The sequence below is a fragment of the Macrotis lagotis genome, chromosome 1 (genome assembly GCF_037893015.1).
Source record: "Macrotis lagotis isolate mMagLag1 chromosome 1, bilby.v1.9.chrom.fasta, whole genome shotgun sequence".
Lineage (NCBI taxonomy): Eukaryota > Metazoa > Chordata > Mammalia > Peramelemorphia > Peramelidae > Macrotis > Macrotis lagotis.
The window spans coordinates 930,708,355-930,733,731 of NC_133658.1; the positions used below are offsets into that span (position 1 = coordinate 930,708,355).

The following is a 25,377-nucleotide window of genomic DNA, read 5'->3' on the forward strand; positions in this document are numbered from 1 at the left end:
TACTGGCCCTGGACTCAGGAGTACCGGAGTTCAAATCTGGCCTCTGACATTTAATAATTACCTAGCTGTGTGGGCAAACCACTTAACCCCATTGCCTTGCAAAAACCTAAAGAAAAAAGAATAATGAAAACATCACAGGAAAAGAAATCACAAAATTTCATCCATATTGCAAGGTGATTTTACAATAAAAGACTTGGTAATAGAAAAATTTTCAAAAAGCATCTTTATTAATATGCTCACTTATCCATGTACAAGTAAACAACACACCATTGTTTCCAGAATCCTTTAAAAAAACTGGTTCTTAAAATATTTCTCCAGATGTTCAATGGTAATATCCAGATATCTTTGTAGAAAATGGAAAGAGAAAAGAAAAATGAGTCCTAAAAGAAAAAAAAACCAAATAATTGTTTTAAAGTATAGTAACCCTCATCTTATATCTTAGGTTGAGAACATTATCTACAATGACTTGTTTGATCATCGAAGAATTGCTACTAACTTTTTAAAATACAAAACTGTTAAAAAAGACAAAAAAAATCATACCAATCCTAAAAACGAAAAAGATTTTTCTGCATGATCATCTCATAACACTAATGTCAGTCTTATTTATGCCATGGAATGACAATAAATTTAGATCAAAGCAACAAAATTGTTCTACTTTAAATGCTTTTAATATTAGCCCAATAGTTACTTGTTTCACAAACTGTAACCTTGAAAAAATAGAACCTTCTATGACAGCTATAAGCAGTATCATCACATAGCAATAAGTTAGCTTACAGATTTGAAAATTTAGTAGGCTTTATAGAAATCACATATAAAGAATCAGTTATTAAAATTTAATGGCTAAGAGTGATGGATCAGTGGAATAAACTAGGAATAGCAGGAAATGATTATAGTAATCTGCTGTTTGATAAACCCAAAGAGTTCAGCTATTGGGATAAAAACTGTTGGGAAAATTGGAAATTAGTATGGAAGAAACTTGGATTAGACCAACACCTCATACTCTATACCAAAATATTCTTGTTAAAAATAACAATAAAATAGAGAACTTGTAAAGTGATAACATCTCTTATTCAGTTTTAAAGCAAAAATAAATCTTAAAATTGGAATTTGTCAAACATGAATTGGTATAAAATTGATTTTTATGCATTATAAAGTAATCCCACAATGTTTTTCAAATGCAGTAAATCCCAATTAGCAGAGATCTAAGTACCACTTTCCTTGAATTGAAGGGTTTTAACAAATGGATCTTTTGGTTTAAGACAGGGAGAATATTACTTAGCTCTGTGGCCTTGGGCAAGCCACTTAACCCCATTTGCCTTGCAAAAACCTCAAAAAAAAAAGTCGGGGAGAATATATACTTAGCTAAATTATCTTATCACAAATGACAAAGTTTATCAAGGTCTTAAGATTTACTCAAACACAATTTTTCTTTGGCCACATAGATGGTTTATTTGAATAGCACTGATAAATTTGCTACCTATCTTCTACCTTAAAGTATGCTTAAGTATATTAGACAAAACTTGTTTGACAATTTAAATTACACAACTACTCCCCATTCTGTGCAAGGATTTTGTCAGAATTTTGTATCTATAACACTGGATACTCTTGCAACAAGATTAACTTCAGTTCAGAAAAGTAATTAAGGAACTAAAAGTTGATTGACCTCATCTCAAGAACCTGAAAAATAGGATGGAGTTAGCTGTGTATATTGCCTTTAAAAATATGAGCTACAATGGTCAATGCTATTGAAACAATTTAAACATATTTTCCTTTTCAAAATTCTTCTATCATATTCTCTATTAGCTCAAATGAAGTAATTCACAATTTTTCATGTAGACAAACAACCTTAAGTCAAATTCCTTTAAAAAGATTGACTTTAAAGAGTGACATCACATGATTAACTCTTATTAGCAATTTATTAGCAATTAAGTTAATTCAAATGACCAAAATCAGGTGGCTCAAATTGTTAAATGTCCATCAGACATCCTCACAGAAAATTTCTAATAACGATTTATGACATATGTTCTAAATATTTTTTATGATTACAAGACTTTTCTTTTTACTTAATAATCTTATGAAACATCAGTTATAGCCAAAAAGCAAACAAAAAGAACCTTTGATTATTATAAGCAATAATAATACATAAGAAATGCAATTTTCCTTAATTCAGTTATTTGTTTACATCACAATTATAAACTATCAATAACTTACCATTGATTTTTTAATATTTGAAACTTCAGGACAAGAAGGGATCGAGTCTTAGGAGCTCTCTGATAAAACTCATCAGCTAAGGACTCTAACTAAACTTTCAAGAGACAGAACCCACAAAGGGACCCAGTGAGGCAAGTTCTCCTCCTCAAGGTAACCTGGAAAAGAGCAGAAAGGCTCTGCTCCCGGGATGGGAGAGGCGGCCTGCCAGAGGGGTGGCCTGCCAGAGCCAAAGAACTTCAGCTCCCAGAGGCAGCCCCAGGGTGCTGGGAGCCTCAGCTCACAGCAGCGGGGGAGTCTCCAGAGCTGCACCCCGAGGAGCACCAGGCACAAAGTGGGGGGAACTCTGCCAGAGCGTGGAGCCCAGTCCTCCGGACACACAGGGAGCAGCTAGGTCTTTCTGCAACCCAGACCAGGAAACAGAAGCAGGCGGAGCCAGTAAGCAGGAGCCCCCAGGGCATGAGCCCATTGAGCTGAGGGAGGGGAGTGAAAAGAAACTGCTAGCTCGGTCCTCTGCCACTGTAACAGGACTCTGGGGCTCTGACCACATTCAGATCCTGATAGCAGTCTAGGCCCCCCCATAGAACAGCAGGCCCCCCCCCACCTCAGCCCCGTGGCAGAGGGGGGCGCATATGGTCATTCACAGACCAGGAGGGAGGACAGAGCCTCACACACTGAGACCCTTAGTGTCCCAAAAGCTCAGGAAGCACCCCAAAACCAGGCCCAGGCTGGGAAAATGAGCAAGCAGAGAAACAAAAAGAAGACTATTGAGAAATATTTTGCAAATGAGCCCAAGAAGGTTCAAAATACTCAGTCTGAAGATGAGGAAACACAAGCTCCTGCATCTAAATCTCCAAGAAAAACAGAAATTGGGCTCAGGCTATGACAGAGCTCAAAAAAGACTTTGCAAATCAAATGAGGGAGTTGGAAGAAAAACTGGGAAAAGAAAGGAGAGAGATGCAGGAAAAACATGAAAATGAAGTCAGCAGCTTAGTCAAGGAAATCCAAAAAAAATGCTGAAGAAAATAGCATGTTAAAAACCAGCTTAGGTCAAATGGATAAAACAGTTCAAAAAGTTATTGAGGAGAAGAATGCTTTAAAAAGTAAAATTGGCCAGATGGAAAAAGAGATAAGAAAACTCTCTGAGGAGAACAAATCCTTCAGACAAAGAATAGAATTCAGGGAGATTGATGAATTTACCAGAAATCAGGAATTAATACTTCAAAACCAAAAAAATGAAAAATTAGAAGAAAATGTGAAATATCTCACTGAAAAAACAACTGATACGGAAAACAGACTTAGGAAAGATAATTTGAAAATTATTGGAATACCTGAAAGTCATGATCAGGAAAAGAGCCTTGACATCATTTTCAAAGAATTACTACAGGAAAATTGCCCTGATATTCTAGAAGCAGAGGGCAAAATAGAAATGGAGAGAATCCACTGATTCCCCCCCCCCCCCCCAGAAAGAGATCCCAAAAAACCAACCCCTAGGAATATTATAGCCAAGTTCCAGAACTCCCAAGTCAAAGAGAAAATATTACAAGCAGCCAGAAGGACACAGTTCAAATATCGTGGAGCTGCAGTCAGGATCACACAGGACTTAGCAGCAACTACATTGGAAGCTCGTAGGGCTTGGAATACAATATACTGGAAGGCAAAAGAGCTTAGAATGCAGCCAAGAATCAACTACTCAGCAAGGCTGAATGTCCTCTTCCAGGGAAAAAGATGGACTTTCAATGAACCAGGGGAATTTCAAATGTTCCTTTTGGAATGGCCAGAGCTGAACAGAAGGTTTGATCTTCAGATATAGGACTCAGGTGAAGCATGGCGATTGGAGGAGAGGGGGGGAATATGAGGGACTTAATGAGGATGAACTTAATGTATAGAAAAATGATACTGATAATATTCATATGAACCTTCTCAGTTAATAGAGCAGGTAGAAGGAGCTTTTATACTTGAAGCACAGGAGAAAGCTGAATTCGAAGATAAAATATGGTCTAAAAATGGAGTCAATAGAAAAAAAGGGAAATGGAATGGGAGAAAGAAAAAGGAGAGGGGGAATAGTCCAAGATATTTCACATAAGATTTTTTTTATTACAATGAGCTATGATATGGAAGGGGGGAGGCAAGGGGGAATGAGGTAATCTTTGCTCTCATCAGAGATGGCTAGGAGAGGAAACAGCATATATACTCAATGGGGTATAGACATCTGGAGTAAGAAGGAGGGGGGAGCAGGGGGAAGGGGTGGGGATGGGAATAAAGGAGGACAGGATGGACCATGGGGGGAGAGTGGTCAGATATAACACATTTTCTTTCTTCTTGCAAGGGGCTGGGATTGGAAGGCCTGCCCAGGACCATAGGGCCAGGTGGATTCTGGGCCTAAGGGGTGGTATGGGGGCTGAGGGCTTCTTGGCCCCAGGACCAGGGATCTGTCTGCTGAGCCAGTCAACGACCCTACAGCAGAGTCAGAGTGAAAGGAGAGAGAAAATAGAGTACATGGTAGTGGATAAATAAGAAAGGAGGGAGTTGTGATCAGCAATGGCAATGGTGGAAAAATATGGAAGTAACTTTTGTGATGGACTTATCATAAAGAATGAGATCCACCCATGACAGAGTTGTTGGTGTTGGAACAAAGACTCAAGCACATTTTTTGTTATTATTTGGGGGAGGGTGCAGGGCAAGTGGGGCTGGATGGCCCGCCTGGGGCCACATAGCAGGGTGATCTTTGGCTGTCTGGGGCCAGATTTGGACCCAGGTGCTCCTGGCTCAAGGGCCAATGCTCTGTCTACCACCCAGCCACCCCTACTATTATTACTATTTTAATTTATTTTGGGTCTTACCTACAATTATTACTATTATTTTTGTTTAATTTTAATTTTTTTCTCTCCCCTTCACTTTTTTCGCCCAAGCAAGTCTATCTATATTCATGGGGGAGGAGGGGTATTTTATTTACTTGTAAACAAGAATATTTTATTAATGTAAAAAAAGCATTTGTACAAAATGAGAATAAAAAAATAAATTTAAAAAATTTAAACTTCAGGAACATTACATAATACAAATTATGCATTTTTTCAGCTTAAAACCCTATCAATTTAATATAATATATTTAGAAATGCACAGAAAATCATATATGGTTCTCTAATTAAAAAGGTGGTCATGTAGCTTTAATACATTTCTTAATTTATGTCATCCTGTTACTTTTCCCTTCAGAACTAAATTTTTTATTAAATCAAATGAGATTCAGGTCCTTAGCTCCTAATACATGTATCGCTATTTTAAAAAATAATAATAAAAAACTTTTCCTTCTGTAATTTCTAATTGAAAAACTGTTAATAGCAGAATAACATTTTCAGCCTCTATTCTTCATTCTGAAATCAATACTTGATGATTTCATGAGAACTCTTCAAACCACCATGGTTTCATGATGTGAGGATTCCTTCTGACTCAAACATGAACACATCCTAAAGCATTTCAAATATTGGTTCCACACTCCCATAAAGATTACATTATTTTTTAAAGTCTATAGACATATATATATATATATATATATATATATATAGAGAGAGAGAGAGAGAGAGAGAGAGAGAGAGAGAGAGAGAGAGAGAAACAATAGAACAAAAAAAATAGAACAATAGAACAAAGAGTGGGCACTTGCTTCCAGTGTTTTAAGATTTTAGGAGCTCTGGCTTAGGCACCCCCTTAACACCAAGAAAAGCCTGGTGACCTCAGTTTTCCAGGACAGAAATTGGCTGTTCAGGGAGAGAAAGCTTATAATTGTAAGCACTGTGGAAAGGCTTTCACACAGAAACCCAATCTTATTCAGCATCAGAGAATACACACAAGAGAAAAACTATAAGGATCTAGAATGTGTAAAGTTTTTAATTCATGCTCTTCCCTTGCTAAATATCAGTGAATCCATGATGGTCACAAAAAAAAAGTTGGAAAATAGAAAAAATTCCTTAATATCCTTAATGGCTTATTCATAAGAATTTGCTCAATATCTCTAGCTGAATCCAATCTACAAAGATTATCATTTTCGTATCTCTTCCTGAATTCTTCTCTCCTCTCTTCCTGGGAATAGATATTGTGAGCAACACACTAGGGGCTTAACTAATAAGGCATGATGCCCTGATCTGAAGCCTAGGATTCTCTAACCTGAATTAATCTTCTGTCTCAAAATAGTTATGAGAAATTATTATTGCTTTCACAACAGCGATGAGGAGAGGAACCGAATATCTATCAGAAGAGTAAACTTGTCTGGAGATCATTCATTATTTGATATCAAAGAGAACCATCCTTCTCCAATACTATTTGGCTAGAGAGAGTTTGAGTTTAAGGGGGTAGAGCAAGGACTCTTCAAATTATAAAGTTTTTTTATGGACACAGAGGGGAAGTACAGGTCTTCCTTTCAAAGTCTAAGGAGGACACGTCTCATTCTTCACTAAAGCTAAGAAAAACTGCCGTTTAATCTTTTCATTCAAGATTCTTCCATATGCAGTTTTATACTTTTTGTCATGAGTGGTCAGAAAATGCAATCAGGTAAAAATCACTTCAAACTTCTAAAAACAGTCCCAGCCTTTTAGACCTGGGAGCACTTTTAGTTACTTAGTCAGAATTCGACAAACAACTTTCTTCAGTTTCTACTGAAAGCCTGGGAAGATTTTGAAAGAGAAAGGCCTTAGAGGTGTTCTGTTCCTGTCTAAAATTCCTGAGAATTTGCAATGTGTTTGGTATTTTTCCTAAATGATGTTATATCATTATTTGTTTCAAAACAAAATATGCCCAATTAATTTTTAAATATTGGAACCACATTATAAAATAGTTTAATTCATCATTCCATAGCATCAAGATCTAAAGAGAGGTTAATTTAGTAAGGGTTTAATTGCATCACCCTTATTTTTTAATTTGCAATGGTGAAAGCAATAATAATTTCTCATTACTGTAATGTAATAGATGATTAATTCAGGTTAGAGAATACTAGGCTTCAAATTAGGTCACCTTGCCTGACTAGTTAGAAATTAAGCCCTTGGTGTGTTGATCATGATATCTAGGGGAACAATGCTCAGAATGTGTGGAAACCACCCTTCCAGGAAGAGAGAAGAGAATTCAGGAAGAGATCACTTTCAGCCAGAAATATTGAGGACATTCTAATGCATAGGTCATTAAGGATGTTGTGTGAGGAATGTAGTGCTCTATCCCTGTGCCACCTAGCTGTTCCCTCTGAGAATAAATTTAATCTCTCATATTCATGACTTGTGGCTCAAGAGTTTTCTCCACTGCAGTATCAGCTGACCTTAATTTTTAACTACTGAAAACTAAGCAATGAGTTAATCCTCCTTTGAAGAAAGTGCACCAAGATCATATTTTCTGATTCCAAATTGAGTTCCTGATTTCTCACTCTCTCTCTCCAAAGCTCTAAAAAATCAAATGCTGTAGAAGCATCCTTAAATAATTCTGGGATCCATTCTGTGCTCCTTGCTTACCTACTCCTGTCTATGGCAGCATTAGCAGACTGACCAAGAATGAGTTCAACAGCAGGAAATTCTCACCTGAAGGGGCAAAACTCCCTAAATGAACAGAACACAAGGTTTTTATGGATCTCAGGGATTGAGGAACCGGTAGGGGAAACAGGGAAAAAGTCAGTTCATTATGGTCATTTATGCTTGGATTTGTGACTGATCTGGCACAATGACCTTTTTGATCTGTTTAGGGGTTAGTAGTTTCTGCTACAATGGAGCAAAAAAAGAAGGTGGTGGGGAGTTTACCTTATTCCCAGAACAGGTGAAAAACCAGGCTATTACAACACATCCTCTTTTGGATTATTGCATTGCATTGCAATAAACAGAAATTGTTCTTGTCCTTTGTTATTGAAGACCTACAAAATGATATCACTATGTTTGAGACAAATTGCAGTGTGTCTGACTGTGGCTGAACAGACCAATATGAGCTTGGAGCGCTCCATCATAGATCCAGCACAAATTGTCCATGTGAGTACCTAGGGATTCTAAATTATGTTTCCTTTGAGCTGCTTCAATTCTGCCTTCCTCATGGATTGCAGCACCCTCAATGATGATGCATGCCATGCTAAGCGGTCCTGTGCCAGTGTCTCCCAAGCTGTACAATCAATTTTAAAGTTCTTCAGCATGTCCCAGTATTACTACTTTTGACCCCCTTGTGAGTGCTTGCTCTATGTGAGTCCACAAAATAGTCTTTTTGACAAGTGTACTTCTGGCATTCTAACGATATGACCAGCCCATTGTAGTTGCACTCTCTATAGTAATGTTGGAATGCTAGGCAGTTTAGCTTGAGAAAGGACCTCAGTGTCTGGTATCTTCTCCTGCCAGGTGATCTTCAAAATCTTCCTAAGACAATTTAATTGGAAGCAATTCATTTTCCTGACATGGTGCTAGTAGACTGTCCAGGTTTTACAGGCATATAGCATTGAGGTTAACACAATGGCTTTGTAGACCTTCAGTCTGGTACGTAGTCTAATACTTCTCTCCCATTCTTTCTTTTGGAGCTTCGGAAAATAGGGAGCAAGTTCTGGCAATGCGAGTGTCAACGTCATTGTCAATGTTTACCTCCTTAGAAAGGACACTGCCAAGGTAAGTGAACTTGTCCACAGTACTCAAAACTTCTCCATTTGCTGAAATTGATGGTTCCACATATGGAAGGTGTGGTGCTGGCTGATGGAGCCCCTGGGTTTTCTTAGTGTTAATTGTTAGATGAAAATTAGTACAAGCAGCAGAGAATCAATCCATACTTTGTTGCCTCTCAGCTTCAGAGGCTGCACTGAGGGCACAATCATCTGCAACAGAAGATCATGCACCAACACTCAATGCTCTTTGGTCTTGGCTTGTAACCTTTTCAAGTTAAAGAATTTGCCATCAGTGCAGTGGCTGACCTTGAGGCCATGTTTATCCTCATAGGTATTTGATAACATGGCTGAAAACATCATGCTAAAAAGTTTGGGAGTAAGGACACATCCTCATTTTACTCCATTGATGACTGGGAAAATCTCAAGAAATAGTCCACTATCCAGAACCCCAACTACATATGCCATCATGAAATTGATGTACAATAACTTCTCCAGGCAAGCAAATTTGACATAATTTTCCATAATCCTGGCATTTTCCTGGAGTTTTCAGGCAGCAAACACCATATTGACTGTTCCTTAATTTTTTTTGAAGCCACACTGGTTCTCAGAGATGACCATCTTCCAGGTGAAGGAACAGCCTATTGAGAAGGACTCTGGTAAGAATCTTACCAGCAATGACTAAAAGAGAAACACCCCTGTGATTTTCACAGGACAATTCCTTCCCTCTACCTTTATAGATGGAATCTTTTTTTTTGCAAGGCAAATGGGGTTAAGTGGCTTGCCCAAGGCCACACAGCTAGGTAATTATTAAGTATCTGAGACCGGATTTGAACCCAAGTACTCCTGACTCCAGGGCCGGAGCTTTATCCACTGCACCACCTAGCTGCCCCCCTTTACCTTTATAGAGATGGACAATGGAGGCATCCTTGAATTCTTGGGGATAACCTATTCATGCCATATAACCTGAAAAATTTCAGTCAGTTTTTGGATGAGCAATGGACTCCCCATCTTGTAGATCTTAGTTGGAATAGAAGCAGCACAAGGTACTTTGCCACTTGAAAAGCACCTAATGGCATTCAAAAAACCACTTCTTCAGTTGGAACTTCAGCTAGGGATTCATTGACTTCATCTTGAGGTAAGCAGCCACTGATTGATGGTGGTCTATTAAGAACATTATGAAAGTATTTAGCCCATCTCTCTAGGAATATGTCCCTATCATTAAGCAAGGAGGCTCCATCATCACTCAGTAGTTGAGGTGCACCAGATGTCTTTGGTCCATAAATAGCTTTCAGGACATCATAAAAGCATTATAGTTTGTTACTGTCTGCATAAAATTGAATTTCATCTGCCTTCTTACTAAGCCAAGAGTCCTGCAGCTCTCTAAGCTTTACTTGGACTTTACTTTTAATGGAATTAATGCTGCCTTCTTAGAAATGGATTAACTACCCTGTGTAGTTCTCATTTTTCATTTAGCAGTTTCTGTATTTCCCTGTCATTTTCATCAAACCAATCTTGGTGTTTCTGAGTGTCCTGGTCCAGATGAGCAAATGCAATGCTGTATACGAGATCTCTAAAAGCTTTCCACTCCTTTTCTACTCCACTGTTGCCAACTGTATGTTGACTCAATTTCCCCTCCAAGTTCTCAACAAACTGTTCCAGCTCAGAGAGACACTCTATCTCTTCACATTATTTCTTCTAGTATTCATTTTGCCTTGGGGCTGCCTTGGCTGAATTGGAATATTTAGCTTAGAAAGGTTGAGTCTAGGGGTGGCTAGGTGGTGCAGTGGATAAAGCACCGGCCCTGGAGTCAGGAGTACCTGGGTTCAAATCCGGCCTCAGACACTTAATAATGACCTAGCTGTGTGGCCTTGGGCAAGCCACTTAACCCCATTTGCCTTGCAAAAACCTTAAAAAAAAAAGGATGCTTCTGGGATCAGTCCAGCATTCTACACTACACATTGCCTTTGACACTCTCACATCCTGTCTATTTCTTCTCCTTACAATCACATGGTCTAATAGATGCCAATGTTTCTCAGGAGGGTGCTTCCAGTAAGTTTTATTGCATTTAGGTAAATGAAAGACAGCGTCTGTGATGAGAAGGTCGTGAGATGTATGTTTTCAGTAGAAGATGACCATTGTTGTTGTTTCCAACTCCATTCCTCCCAAGGACTCCCTGCCATGTCTGATAATCTAAGCCTACTCTAGCATTATAAACTTGTCTATTTTTTGGTACTTTGATGATAAAGGTCTCCAGGTATTCATAAAATTTTTCTTTAACTTCATCAGTATTTGTCATGGTGGGAGTATAAGCACTGAATGAGGATGGCATGACATTTTCCTAGAAGTGGCAATCTCATTGTCATGAGCCTGTCATTCACTCCTCACAGTAGCATTCAAGAACGTTGACTATATTAGTTTTGATCGAAAAACCTATCCCAGGGTGACCAGGTGGTGCAGTAGATAGAGCATCGGCCCTGGAGTCAGGAGTACCTGAGTTCAAATCCGGCCTTAGACACTTAATTACCTAGCTGTGTGGCCTTGGGCAAGCCACTTGACCCCATTGCCTTGCCAAAAAAAAAAAAAAACACGTAAAAATAAAAGAGAAAAGAAAAACCTACCCCAGCTTCACGGCATTCCATTTCACTGTGACCACTCCACAAAAATGTGTATTCAGCTCCAACTTTAGGAAGCTGACTTTCATTTGCCAGCCTTGTTTCACTTAGGGCTACCATTTGGATATGGCATCTGCTGAGTTCTCTTGCAACAAGAGCTGTTTGTCTTTCAGGTCTATTGGAGCTTATCTATGAGTGTACACAGGTACAATGCACTGATGTTGAATGGAATCTTCATTGAAAAAACTCTTGTAGATTTTTTTGTGTCAAGTTCTTATAGATTTTTTTGTGGTTGAGACCACAGTGTGGGCCTGTAGTGGTAATCAAGCTAGGATTGGGTAAGCAGACAATTTTTAGGGCATCTTTTCTATCCCCTTCCTCACATCAGGAGGTGAGCAGTATGATCCTTAAAAGGGATTCTCAATCACCTAGGGGGCTGTCAAATCTCATCCAGGGGGCTGCCTTCAGTGGATAAATGACCCTAAGGCCCTGGGCTGCCTGTGTGTAGGGTTGTGACTACAGCTGCCAGTGTTTCTTCACCTGCTGCTTTGTCACTTGCTTGTCACCACAGGTCTTTGACAAATGATTATGAGTGGTGTCTTTTATTGTGTGCATAAATTGGATTGAAGTGAGGCAGAACTGCATGAAATCACCTGCTTCAGTCTCTCTTCCAGAGTCATCATGATCCAGCATAGCAAGGCAGAATCAAGACAACTGGTGATGACTTTAGATGCAGTGGATGATCCTGGTGTCTTTGATATCTAACCAAATCTAAGTGCTCCACAGTAGCTGTTTCATCTGGGTTCATGGCCATTGGAATCAATTGTTCTCCTCTGTTCATTCCACAGTGGAACACTTCACATGCTTTGGGTAGACCCTCCCCCCCACATACACCAACTCACTTATGGGTTTGAGACTCCCTCAGTTATTCTCAACCTGGTACAGCCTGCCTACTAAAACAACACTGTGCATGCTGCAGCTTCTTGGAGCCACAGGTGAAAATTAGGTGGCTCAGGTGAACAACAAAGATGGAAAGCAGCCTTGAAGAGGGCTCGGCAGCCCTCACAACAAGATACAGAGAGACAAATCTGTGTTATAGTTCACAGAATGCACACAGGAGGGAAAGCTTATGAACATCATCATTGTTGGAAAGTCTTCAGTCAACCTTCATTCCTTAGTAACCATCAAAAAATTCAGAATGTAGGGAAACCACATGAGTTTGGTGAGACTTATAGTGAATACTTATCCCGTATGAAATCAGAGGGTTCACACTGATAATAAACCTTATGAATGTAATCAATGAGGAAAATCTTTCAAACATAGCTCCAATCTTACTGCATATCAGAAAATCTACACTGGAGAGTAATAAGGAACAAGAAAGATATTGTAAAACTAAGGCTAGCTAATAGATGTCTTTTGGAAATTTTGTGAAGTATTCCTTATCAGGTGAGTGGTCTGACTTCAGAAAAGCCTGTAAAGACTTGCATGAACTGATGCTGAGTGAAGTGAGCAGAATCAGGAAAATATTGTACACATTAACACCAACATTGCGAGAAGATGGAAGCAACTTTTCTCAGAAATTCAGTGATCAAGGACAACACAGAGAAACCTGTTACAGAAAATGCCATCCAAATCCAGAGAAGAAACCATGGCTTCTGAAGGCTGAGCAAAGTGAACTAATGTTCATTTTTAAAAACTTATTATTTTTTCTTTCTTTCTCATGTTTTTTCCCCCACTTAGTTCTAATTCTTCTTTCATAATATGACAAATATAGAAATATGTTTTAAAAAATTTTTAAAGTTGTTTTATGTATTATGGTTTTTTCTCATTAATATTTTGTTCCCATTTGAATCTGCTTCTTCTTTCACAACATGATTAATATGGATCTATGTTTAGCATGGTTATACATGTATAGATTATATTAGATTGCTTTATGTCAAGGGGAAGGGGAGGGGAGGAAGAAAAATGTGTGACTCAAATACTTGCAGAAATGATTGTTGAAAACTACTATTGCATGTAGTTGGAAAAATAAATGAACAAAATATTTCACAAAGCAAAACAAACAAACAAACAAAAGTTCTATGCCTTATGTAAAAAAGAACAAGGAGGGGCGGCTAGGTGGTGTAGTGGATAGAGCATCGGCCCTGGAGTCAGGAGGACTTGAGTTCAAATTTGATCTCAGACACTTAATAATGACCTAGCTGTGTGGCCTTGGGCAAGTCACTTAACCCCATTGCCTAGCAAAAACCTTAAAAAAAAAAAAGAACGAGGAAGTTTCCTTGTAGTTCCTGAAGCTGCCTCGCCAGGGCTAGGTAGATTGAAATAAAGATCAGCTCAATGTGGAAGGATTTCAGATGTGGAACTAAACTCACAGGCTATTTAGTCCCACCTCTGCCTGGACATGAATATTGTTGGTAAAGTCTCTAAAAATGAGGAGGCAGCTTTTCCCTATACTAAATGAAACCTCCACACAAACATTAAAGCTAAAAATCTCACCCCCCAAAAAGAATCAAAACAAATTTTCAACGAAAGACATCATGAAGGATCTTTAATGAAGAACAGATCTTTAGTCTCTTCAGGGGGAAAAGGGGAAGTAAAACTCAGCTAGTTTTTTGTTTTGTTTTTAGGTTTTTGCAAGGCAATTGGGGTTAAGTGACTTGCCCAAGGTCACACAGCTAGCTCATTATTAAGTGTCAGAGGCCATATTTGAACTCAGGTCCTCCTGACTCCAGGGCTGGTGCTCTATCCACTGTGACACCTAGCTGCCCCAAGTACTATTGTTCTATAAGAAACCATGAATGGTTGGACTCAGAGAAGCCTGGAAAGAATTACAGAAACTGGTACTGAGCAAAGGGAGAAGAACTCATCGAATCTTGCACAAATTAACAACATTGTGAGATGATCAGCCCTGATGGCTGCAGCTCCTCTCAGCAGTTCAGAGAGCTCGGACAACCCTGGGGGACCTCTTATGGGCAATGTTATCCACATTCAGGCAAAGAAAAAAATAAAACAAAATGAACAACCCTCCCCCAACAGAATCTGAATGAACATTATGTTACTTTTACAAAATTTCTCTTATGTTTTTCCTTTCTATCCCATGATTTTCTTTCTTTGATTTTAGTCCTAATTACTCCTATGGAAAATGACTAGCATGTAAACACGCTAAACACAAATGTACAATGCTCACTAGGCTGCTGCTGGGGGAGGGGTGAAAGGAAATTATGTAACATATATAAGCATGTGGATAAATATTGAAAAACTTTCATAATATGTTATTGGAAAATAAAAATAAAATATCAATTAGGAAAAAAAGAATTATTACAAGGAAGACAAGGAGTGAAGCTAATAATAGCAGAAGGAGGAAAGCAGGATTAGGGAGGAAAAAGTCAAGATGATAAAATTACAGGTCCTTCTCAGAGAATATTTCACATTTGGTTCTAGAACAATGTAGCCAAGAAGGTCACAATGAAGCAAGTCACATGATTTTTTGTGCTAGAAAAGTTAATTTTACATTCTACTGGAGCCTATCTCATGATTGGGGTTTAAGGGTGTGTTCATGGAAGACTAGTGCCTCTGCTGTGAGGGCTGTTGAGTCCTTATCAGGGTTGCTTTCCACCTTCCATGTCCAACAGATCCACCTAGCTCTCACCTGGGGCTCCAAGAAGCTGTAGCATGTACAGTGGTCACCTTCTGGTAAGCCTCTTAGGCAAATGGGTTAAACCAGGTTGAGGGTAAGTGAGGGACTCTTAAACTTAGCAGTGAATTGCGGGGGGGGGGGGGGGTGTCTACCTCAAACATATGAAGTCTTTACTGGTGGAATGGGAAGGATTAGGAGAATTCATTCCAACAGCTATGAAAGCACCTGAAGTAGATGCCATGGAGTACTTAAAGCATGGTTTGATGTTGAGGATGTCAAGATCATGCACTGCATCTTAGAGCCATCATCAATTGTCTTGATTCTGTCTTGTCACTGAACCATGAAGACTTTGGAAGAGAGAGTGAACCAACCACTTTGTGCAGCTCTACCTCACTTAAATCCAATTTACGCATAAATCAAAAGACATCACCCATACTGTTTGATCTTTCCTATCTTAAAGTCCTTTGGTAACAGGCAAGTGATGAAGCAGAAGGTTTGAATAAATTGGGAGCTGTAGTCACAACCCTGACCACAGCTAGCCCAGGCCATCGGGTCTGGAAGCCTCAGTGGGATTCAGCAGCCCCCTAGGTAGCTGAAGGAACAGCCTTTTGTAGATCACACTGCTCACTTCTTGGTGTGAGGAAGGGTTTAGAGAAGATCCGGTAAAAATTGTCTGCTTGCCCAACCCTGGCCTGATTACCATGGCAGGCAAAGATTCTACCCTGAGGTCACAACAAAAAAATGTACAAAAATTTCTTCAAAGATTAAACTCACCATTAAATGTGCCCACACTCATAGATATCACAAGATCCAATAGATTTGAAAGATGAATAGTTCTTGTAGCAAAATAACCTGGCAGGTATCTATCCAAATATCAGCCCAGGATGAAACAAGACTGCAAATGAAAGCCAAATTACTGAAGTTGAGAGCTGGAGATACATGTGTTTCTGGAGTGAAAAGTGAAGGGGAGGGGCGGCTAGGTGGCTCAATGGATAGAGCACTGGCCGTGGAGTCAGGATGACCTGGGTTCAAATCAGGCCTCAGACACTTAATAATGACCTAGCTGTGTGGCCTTGGGCAAGCCACTTAACTCCATTTGCCTTGCAAAAACCTTAAAAAAAAAAAGAAAAGTGAAGGGGAGTACTGTGAAGTCTGTGGGAGTAGGGGGTGGGGTGGGGTGTTAAAATCAAAAGTAATCTAGTCAACAAGCTTGAATGCCTACCAAAAGGAGTGAATGACAGGCTCATGACAGTGAGATTGCCACTTGTAGGAAAATGCCACACTCATCACTACCATCATCAGTGCCTATGCTCACACCATGACCAAACCTAATGGAGTTCAATACAAATTTTATCAAAACTTGGAGACCATCAAAGTACCAAAATGAGGACCTGCTTATAATTCTGTGTGACTTTAATGTTAGAGAAGGCTCAGAATACCAGACATGACAGAAGTCTTTGGGAGGAGTTGGAAACAGTAACAGCAGTGGTCACTTACTACTGAAGACTTGTGCCATCTCAGAATCTTCCCATCACAAACACTGTCTTCCATTTACCTAAATGCAATGAAACTTCCTGGAAGCTCCCTCAAAGTGGTCACAGAAAACACTGGCATCTAATAGACTATGTGATTGTAAGGAGAAGAGACAGACAGGATGTAAGAGTGACTAAGGCAATGTATGGTGTAGAGTACTGCACTGATCACAGACTGATCATCCTCTCTAAGCTAAATATTTACTTTTTTTTTTTTGCAAGGCAATAGGGTTAGTGACTTGCCCAAGGCCACACAGCTAGATAATTATTAAGTGTCTGAGATCACATTTGAACTCAGGTCCTCCTGACTCCAGGGCCAGTGCTCTATCCACTGTGCCACCTAGCCGCCCCTTAAACATTCACTTTTAACCAAAGCTGCAGCCCCAAGATAAGTGACTACTAGAAGAAATAGTGCCAAGAGATTAAAGTGCCCCTCTGAGCTGTAACAGTTTGCTGCTAACTTGAAGGGGAAGTTGAGTCAATACACAGTTGGCAACAGTGGAGAAGAAAAAGAATGATCAGCTTTCAGAAGTTTGGTTACAACTGCATTTGGTCTTCTGGGTCAGAACATATATCAAGATTGGTTTGATGAAAGTGATGGGGAAATAAATAAATTGATAAATGAAAAATGAGGACTCCACAGGGTTTGCCAGCAGGATAGTTCATCTATTTTTTTTTTAAGGTTTTTGCAAGGCAATGGGGTTAAGTGGTTTGTCCAAGGCCACACAGCTAGGTAATTTTTGAGTGTCTGAGGCTGGATTTGAACTCAGGTACTCCTGACTCCACAGCTGGTGTTCTATCCATAGAGTCACCTAGCCACTCAGTTCATCCATTTCTAAGAAGGAAGCATTTAATTCCATCAAAAGTAAAGTACAAATGGGGCTTAGAGAGATACAGGACTCTTGATTCAGTGAGAAGGCAGATTAAATTCAGCTTTATGCAGATAGTAACAATCCAAAGTACTTTTATGATGCCCTGAAGGCTATTTAAGAATCAAAGACATCTGGTGCATCTCAACTACTGAGTGCTCATGGAGCCTCCTTGATTAGTGATAGGGACATGATCCTAGAGAGATAGGCTGAACACTATTACGTAGTGTTCCTATCAATCAATGCAGAAGTCCATGCCTTTTTACCTCAGGTTGAATTCAATCCATCCCTAACCGAAGCTACCAACTGAAGAAGAGATTTTGAATGTCATTAGATTTCTTTTATGTGACAAAGCACCTGATGCTGCTTCTATTGCAGCTGAGATCTACAAGGTGGGGGCTCCATTGCTCATACACAAGCTGACTGAAATTTTCTAGGTTATATGGCATGGCTTACCCTCCAGGAATTTAAGGATGTCACCCATCTCTAAAGGTAAGAGGATTGTACTGTGACAATCACAGGGGCATTTCTCTTTTAGTCGTTGCTACTAAGATCCTTTCCAGAATTCTCCTCAATAGGCTGATTCTTCACCGGGAAGATGGTCACCTATAGAGAGCCAGTGTGGATTCAGAAAGACTTGCAGAACAGTTGATATGGTGCTTGTTACCCAAGAACTCCAGGAAAAATGCCAGGAGCAGAACAGAGGTCTATCTACAACATTTGTGGATCAGATCAAGTCTTTGATACCATCAGTCATGGAAAATCATGTCAAAATGTGGTAGACTGGAGAAGTTCATCAGTATTGTATGTCTGTTTCATGATGCAATACTTGTCTGGGTTCTGGATAGTGGATGATGCTGTTGTGTTTCTCAGTCACCAATGGAATGAAATAAAGCTGTGTCCTTGCTCCTGTGCTTTTTAGCATAATGTTTTCAATTACGTTATCAAACATAGACACTGAGGATGAACAGTGCATAGTCAGTTCTTCAGTTTGAAAAGGTTACAAACCAAGACCAAAGTGAAGGGAGTATTGGCGCATTATTTCCTATTTGCAATTGATTGTGTGCTCAATGCAACTTCATAAGCTGAGATGCAACAAAATATGGATTGATTCTTTGCTGCTTGTGCTCATTGTGATCTAACAATGAACACCAACAAAACCCAGGTGCTCCATCAGCCAGCACCTACACCTTCCATATGTGGAACCATTGATTTTAGCAAATGAGGTTTATATACTGTGAATATGTTCATTTACCTTGGCAGTGTCCTTTCCAGGGAGGTACACATTGATAATGAGGTTGACACACCCATTGCCAGAGCTAGCTTTAGTCTCTGGGAAGCTCTGAAAATTAAGTGTGGTGGAGAAGAGGTATTAGACTACCTACCAAACTGAAGGTCTACTGAGCCATTGTGTTAACTCCATAGTTGTATGTCTGTGAAACCTGGATAGTTTATTAGTGACAGGCCTGGAAATTGAATCACTTTCATTTGAATTGACTTGGGAAAATTCCAATGATCACCTGGCTGGAGAAGATAGCAGACCCTGAGGTCCTTTCTAGAGCTATACTACAAAGCACTAGCAAAGAGGAGGCAACTTTGGTGGGCTGGACATGCTTTAGAATGCCAAATGTACCCTTGCCAAAAGGACTGTTTTATGGAGAACACACACAGGGTAAGAGCTCATGATGGGGGTCAGAGGACATGATACCGGTATACCTTGAAGGACTCTCTTGAGAACTTTAGAATTGATTTAGTTACATGGGAGACACTGGGACTGCCCTCATCAGAGAGGGTGCTGTGTTCGAGGGGCAAGACGGAATTGAAACACTTCAAAGGAAATAGGAGATATGACAGTTTAGAGTAAGGACCCTGGGTGTTCCCATGGCCTGTCCACTCCTGACCTGTAGCGGAGTCTCCGAGCTCACGTTGGGTTGATCAGCCACAGTCCGACCCACGCGACTCATCTCTATCATCCTGGTGTCATTTGGGCCTTCTTCAATACGGAAGGACAAGAACCAAGGGATGGGCCTTTGCCATTTATCTCCCATATCCAAGGGACCTGGGCAATTCTCCGAGGCTAGGGGAGAGACTTGTCCTAGTTCCAAAGGCAGGGGAACCCGGGCGCCCCCCCAGAGTGAGGACAGCCTGGTCCCCTTCCTCCAGGCTTCCTGGGGTCAGTGTCTCAGTGGGTCATGAGGGTCTCTCTAAAGGTTATGGGATCTGGGTCTCGGGGCTCCCCGATGATGGGGAAGTTGGGAGGGGACAGCGGGGAAGGACCAGGGTTCTTGGGGGTGAATAACTCGCGGACGGAGCAGCAGATCTTTATTCTCAGGGTAGGAAGCCCATCCGAGGCCCCCACAGAACAAGCACAGACCTAGGAAAGAACTGAGTGCCAAGCCTGGGCCTTGGCAAAGAACTTAGAGGAAAGAATGGCCGGGAGCCTGGAGAGGAGGACGGGGCGGGCGGTCGAGGCTTTGGAGCTGGGCTGCCCAAGTCAGGGTTCAAGGGGAACCTGGAGCGCGGGAGGGGGCGCTGAGGGGGGGGACTAGTGGGGGGGGACAAGCCTGGGGCCGCTTGACCCCATTGGCCCGCGGGGGGAGGGGCGGGGCGGAGAGGCTGGACCCCATTGGCCTGCGGGGGGAGGGGCGGGGCGGAGAGGCTGGACCCCATTGGCCCGAGGGGGCGGGGCGGGGCGGGGAGGCTGGACCCCATTGGCCCGCGGGGGCGGGGCGGGGAGGCTGGACCCCATTGGCCCGCGGGGGCGGGGCGGGGCGGAGAGGCTGGACCCCATTGGCCTGCGGGGGCGGGGCGGGGCCCTGCTCCCCGGCCGCTCCCGCCTCCGGAGCCGCCTCCCGCCGGGTCCCGCGAGGCCGCGCGCCGCCCCCCAGCTCTGAGCCCGGCCCGGACGCGGGGCCCCTCCCGCTGAGGCCGCCCGGCCCTCCCCCATCCCTCCTCCCCGGGCCGAGCCCCCCAACACCCCAACTCCGCCTCGCACCCGGACCTGCCGGGCCCGAGCTGGGCCTCCTCGGCTGCGGGAGCCGCCGCCCCGGCCCGGCCGGGCTCTGGGCCCGCGTCCCCGCCCGTGGGGCCTCCCCGAATCCCCCGCGGCTCCTCGGTAGGCCTCAGCCCTCAGGCCTCCGGCTTCCCAGGCTCAGCGTCCTCCGGGAGGCCTGGCCCCCCCTCTGCCCGGCTTCCCTGGCGTTGTCATCAGCTTCCGGCTGTGTCCGCGCGCGCGTGTGTGCGTGTGTCCGTGTGCGTGTGTGTGTGTCTGTGTGTGTCCGTGTGTCCGTGTCCGTGTCCGTGTGTCCGTGTGTGCCTGTGTGTGTGATTTTGAAAGAGAGACTAAGGGGGGCCGAGGCCCAGTGGGAGGGAGGGCCATGACCCAGGAACCCCCCTTCCTGCTCCTGTCTGGGATCCCAAAGCCCCTTCTCCCCCCTGGAGGATGGGGAGGAGAGGGAGAGCGCTCTGGTCCCTCTCTAGGACCCTGAGAGCTGGGCCTGGGCCTTCCCGATGCCCCTGGGACCTGACCCTCTGAAATCCCCCCAGGCCAGCCTCCTGCCCTGGAAGACAAGGGAAGGACCCCTGCCCGCTGGGATCCGTCTCCCTCCCCGGCTCAGTCTGCAGAGGACCCAGGCCTGGCCCAAGCAGGGAGCCTGGAACCAGAGACAATGGCCCCCGGAGGCCACAGGCCCCCGGCCCAGGTGAGTGCTGTCCTTTCGGACTGGGCCACCGTCAGTCATCGAGGCCATTTCCCTAGACACGGAGCATGCTCTAGGAAGCTGGCACTGCCCCATGGATAAAAACAGGCATGAGAGGGAATCCAGTAGGACCCCCCCCATTCCCTGCTTCTGGGGTTCAGACTGAATCAATGGCACCCAGTGTCTCCAGCAGTGACCCCACTCCCCCAGATTGCTACCCCCCCATTTTTTGTTTTTATGTTCTTATTCCAACTGACTCCCAAGGATGACCACTTCCCTCCTTAGTCTCTGGTCCACAAGTAACATAAAATAGTCTTTTTGGCAAGTGTACATTTGGCATTCTAAAATGTGTCCAGCCCATCAAAGTTGCATTCTCTATACTCATTCTCAAAGAAAACCAGGACATCACAGTGATGCTATGACATTCAAGTGAATTGGATTTCCATAAGGTAGTGCTTGGCAACGTCACCAGCTTCACTTTCTCCTTGGAGCCATCTGGGTCCAGTGGCCAGATATGGATGGGGTAACTGGAGATGGCTCTGGATGCAGTGGAAAATCTTGGCATCTTAAAACTAGGTCTTTCCCAGGTCATAGTTGGATGGACACAAAGGCCATTCAGTGATTAAGGATAGGTAAGAGAGGAGACAGAAAGGCCAAGAATCACCCTTTTGTTTTGTTTAAAAAAAAAAAGGGAGGCCAAGACTCTCAGGATTTCTCAGTGATCTAGGCAGGTAAGAAAGAATTGTAGCAAAGAAGAGCCTCTTAGCATAGTGACAAAAAAACCACAGCAGTCTGGGAAGGGAAGACCCTCAGGGATTCTGGCCAGAACAGAAACAGTGGCTATTTCCATTTAATCTGAGCCAATGAGTGCCCCCAAAATGACCAGTGGGGCTCAACTTGAGACACCTTGATGGCCAATCAGCATAACTGTCCATATCAGAAAGAAAACGGGTCATAGCTCAAATGCTGAAAGAGCCTTTCACAAAATACAATACTCTTTCCTATTAAAAACACCAGAGAGGGGGCAGCTAGAGTAGATTGAGCACCCTGGAGTCAGGTGGACCTGAATTCAAATCTGGTCTGAGATACATAATAATTACCTAGCTGTGTGATCCTGGCTGAGTCATTTAACCCCATTGCTTTAAATAAATAAAAATTTAAAAAATAATAGGGTTAAAATAAAATAACAGAAAATAAAGGTTAGATGGGAAGTTTTATTCTCTAGGATTTACCATAAACCTAAAGGTAGTAACCATCTGTCCAAAATAGCCCCCTTGAACAGAGAGAGGGGAATATTTACCCTTAAACAAATAAGGGGAATCATTAAACTCATTGGTGACCTGACTAAGATTGCATAATGTGAAGTTCCTCACTTGTTCCTTAAAGATTATCATCCTGGGGCGGCTAGGTGGTGCAGTGGATAAAGCACCTGCCCTGGAGTCAGGAGTACTTGGGTTCAAATTCTGTCTCAGACACTTAATAATTAGCTGTGTGGCCTTGGGCAAGCCACTTAACCCCATTGCCTTGCAAAAGAAAAAAAGATTATCATCCTCATTCAATCATATCTGATGAATTGTAATCTCTTACAGGACTTTAAGCATGATGAGGGCAAGACATGGTTGCCAGCATCTGATCATTGTCTTCCCACATTTGCAATTTACAGGAGGGAGATATTCAGGGGAAAATCTAGGAATTATATAGGATACAGGGGATGGCCTACAAATATTTAGGAGGCAAGCATAGTGAAAGGATATTCAAGAGTAACAAAGACTTATTTGGGAATTTAAAAAGCTAACAGTTCTGAGTTCAAATCCAAGACATTTAATAATTACCTAGCTATGTGACCTTGGGCAAGTCATTTAACCCCACTGCCTTGTCCCCCAAAAGCTAACAATTTGTTACAGTGTTGATCTCCTGCCTCAGTTTCCTTGTCCTTGTAGAATCCTCCCACTTGGGGAGATGGGGGGGGGCTCCCTATCTATTTGACAGAGACAAGTGTACCCAAGGTGGCTGTTAGCAATTCAAGGACTGGTATAAGGGAGGATGTTCTCAGGACTGTTTCTCAGAGAGAGTAAAAAGCAATGGCACAAAAGCATATTTTCTCAGAATGATAAAGTCCACATTACCCTTGATGTAGCCTAATACACAAAGATCCAAAATTCAACTCCTCCCTTTCTGCCTAGTGTTTGTACTGCAATATTCTTCGAGTTGAATGGCTTTGGGAGAAATCCCTCTTGTTTCTTCAGCATAATGTTCTGTGTTTCCCTATTTCTTCTGGTTTTGCTGTGATTTACCTTTCTCCTTTGCTATTTTACTGCTTGATTTTTTTCTGCTCTCTTTTTGTAATGGGATGAGCTAAGGGATTTGTTCATTTGATTAGTCTTTTAAAGGACAGTTTTAAGTTTTCCTTGTCATTTCTTTTTTGTTGGTTTAGTTGTTTGTTTGCAATGATTTCCCTTTCTGTTTACTAATGCCAGATGACCTGGGGGAATTTTGGCTTTAGAATGTAGTTTGAGCTCTGCAAGTGCTGCTTTGCTTTTGCCAAACGAATTTTGTTGTGATTTTCTTTAGTTCTCTAAATCATCCCCTTTATAACTTGATTCGTGAGGAAATTCATTTTTGATCCTGTATTTTATTTTTGATTTCACTCAGGAATCATATTCTTTAATCTCTGTGAGAAACCAAAAGACTTCTCTTAGTCTCCGAGAGAAGAAAATCATGTGGGAAAAAGTTAGTCTTTTTCTCTCTCTTATATAGTTCAAAATCAACCAACCTACAACAAAAGAAACTGAGACAGAGCTTTAGTCCAGTAGCATTTTGTTAAAGAGTTAATGGCCTCCATAATGAACTGTACCTGCAATCTTTCTCATTTCCTGGTGGTGGAGGATGGCTTATAGAGGCATTTGAGAAAAAGGGTTTGGAGGAGCTTCCAGTGGTTGTGTGTTCGTGAATTAGCGTGTCAGGCTTCAGGAATGTGGGTCACCATCCTTTGATGAGAACCTACAGTGTCAGACTATTCCATGAAGAATGATGACACAAAAGGGATCCGAGTAGACATGCTTGGGAATCTCAAAGGGTGGATCCCAGCACTATGTTCCTCATTTGCTCAGAAGTAAAATAGAATAAAGGAAATGAAAGGTGAATTATGGATACAAACAGACCATAAATCCAAGTTGAATATTTAAGAATTTTAATACATTTTATTTTCCCCAAAATATAGCAAAACCATTTTAAACATCTTTTTAAAATTTTGAGTTCCAAGTTCTGTTGTTCCTTCCTTAACCCTCCTCCTCCCTAATATAATAATAATGTGTCATGTAAATTGTGCAATCATATAAAGCAATTCTATTTTAGTCATTTTTTTTCTTAGAAAGATTCTATTTATTTTGAGGGTTTTTTTTTTTAGGGTTTTTGCAAGGCAATAGGGGTTTAAGTCACTTGCCCAAGGCCACACAGCTAGGTAATTATGAAGTGTCTGAGGTTGGATTTGAACTCAGGTACTCCTGACTCCAGGGCTGGTGCTCTATCCACTGTGTCACCTAGCTGCCCCCATTTTGAGTTTTATAATTTTTCCCCTAATCTTGCTTCCCTCCCCCCACCCCCACAGAAGGCAGTCCATTAGTCTTTCCATTGTTTCCATGGTATACATTGCTCTAAGTTGAATGTGATGAGAGAGAAATCATATCCTTAAGGGAAAAAAAAATATAAGAGATAGCAAAATTATATAAGATATTGTTTTTTTTTTAAATCAAAGGTAATAGTCTTTGATCTTTGTTCAAACTCCACAGTTCTTTCTCTGGATACAGATGGTATTCTCCATTGCAGACAGCCCCAAATTGTCCCTGGTTGTTGCACTGATGAGATGAGCAAGTTCATCAAGGCTGATCATTACCCCCATGTTGCTGTTAGGGTGTACTGTGTTTTTCTGGTTCTGCTTATCTCGCTCAGCATCAGTTTATGCAAATCCCTCCAGGATTCTCTGAATTCCCATCCCTCCTGGTTTCTTTTTTTTTTTCTCCTGGTTTCTAATAGAACATACATATACCACAGTTTGCTAAGCCATTCCCCAACTGAAGGACATTTACTTGATTTCCAATTCTTTCCCACCACAAACAGGGCTGCTATGAATATTTTTGTACAAGTGATGTTTTTCCCCTTTTTCATCATCTCTTCAGGGTACAGACACAGTAGTGGTATTGCTGGATCAAAGGGTATGCTCA

The 25,377-nt window shown here is 41.8% G+C and overlaps 1 protein-coding gene and 1 long non-coding RNA gene across 3 annotated transcripts in view; one reads left to right on the forward strand and one right to left on the reverse strand.

Moving 5' to 3' along the window:
* Positions 1–25,377, forward strand: part of LOC141512065 (uncharacterized) — a 45,328-nt gene that overhangs the window by 11,107 nt on the left and 8,844 nt on the right. Inside the window, exon 6 of one of the 2 annotated variants that reach the window (XM_074220967.1) lies at positions 5,975–6,035. In XM_074220967.1, the coding sequence (XP_074077068.1) occupies positions 5,975–6,035 (61 nt within the window). Of the gene's footprint in view, positions 1–5,974; positions 6,036–21,027; positions 21,161–25,377 lie in introns of those variants that run through there. The other variant, XM_074220964.1, reaches the window with a different exon arrangement.
* Positions 207–24,165, reverse strand: LOC141512495 (uncharacterized). The gene is made up of 2 exons (XR_012475517.1): positions 24,012–24,165; positions 207–380 (listed from the first exon to the last, which is right to left on the reverse strand). It is a non-coding gene; the product is annotated as an uncharacterized LOC141512495 (long non-coding RNA).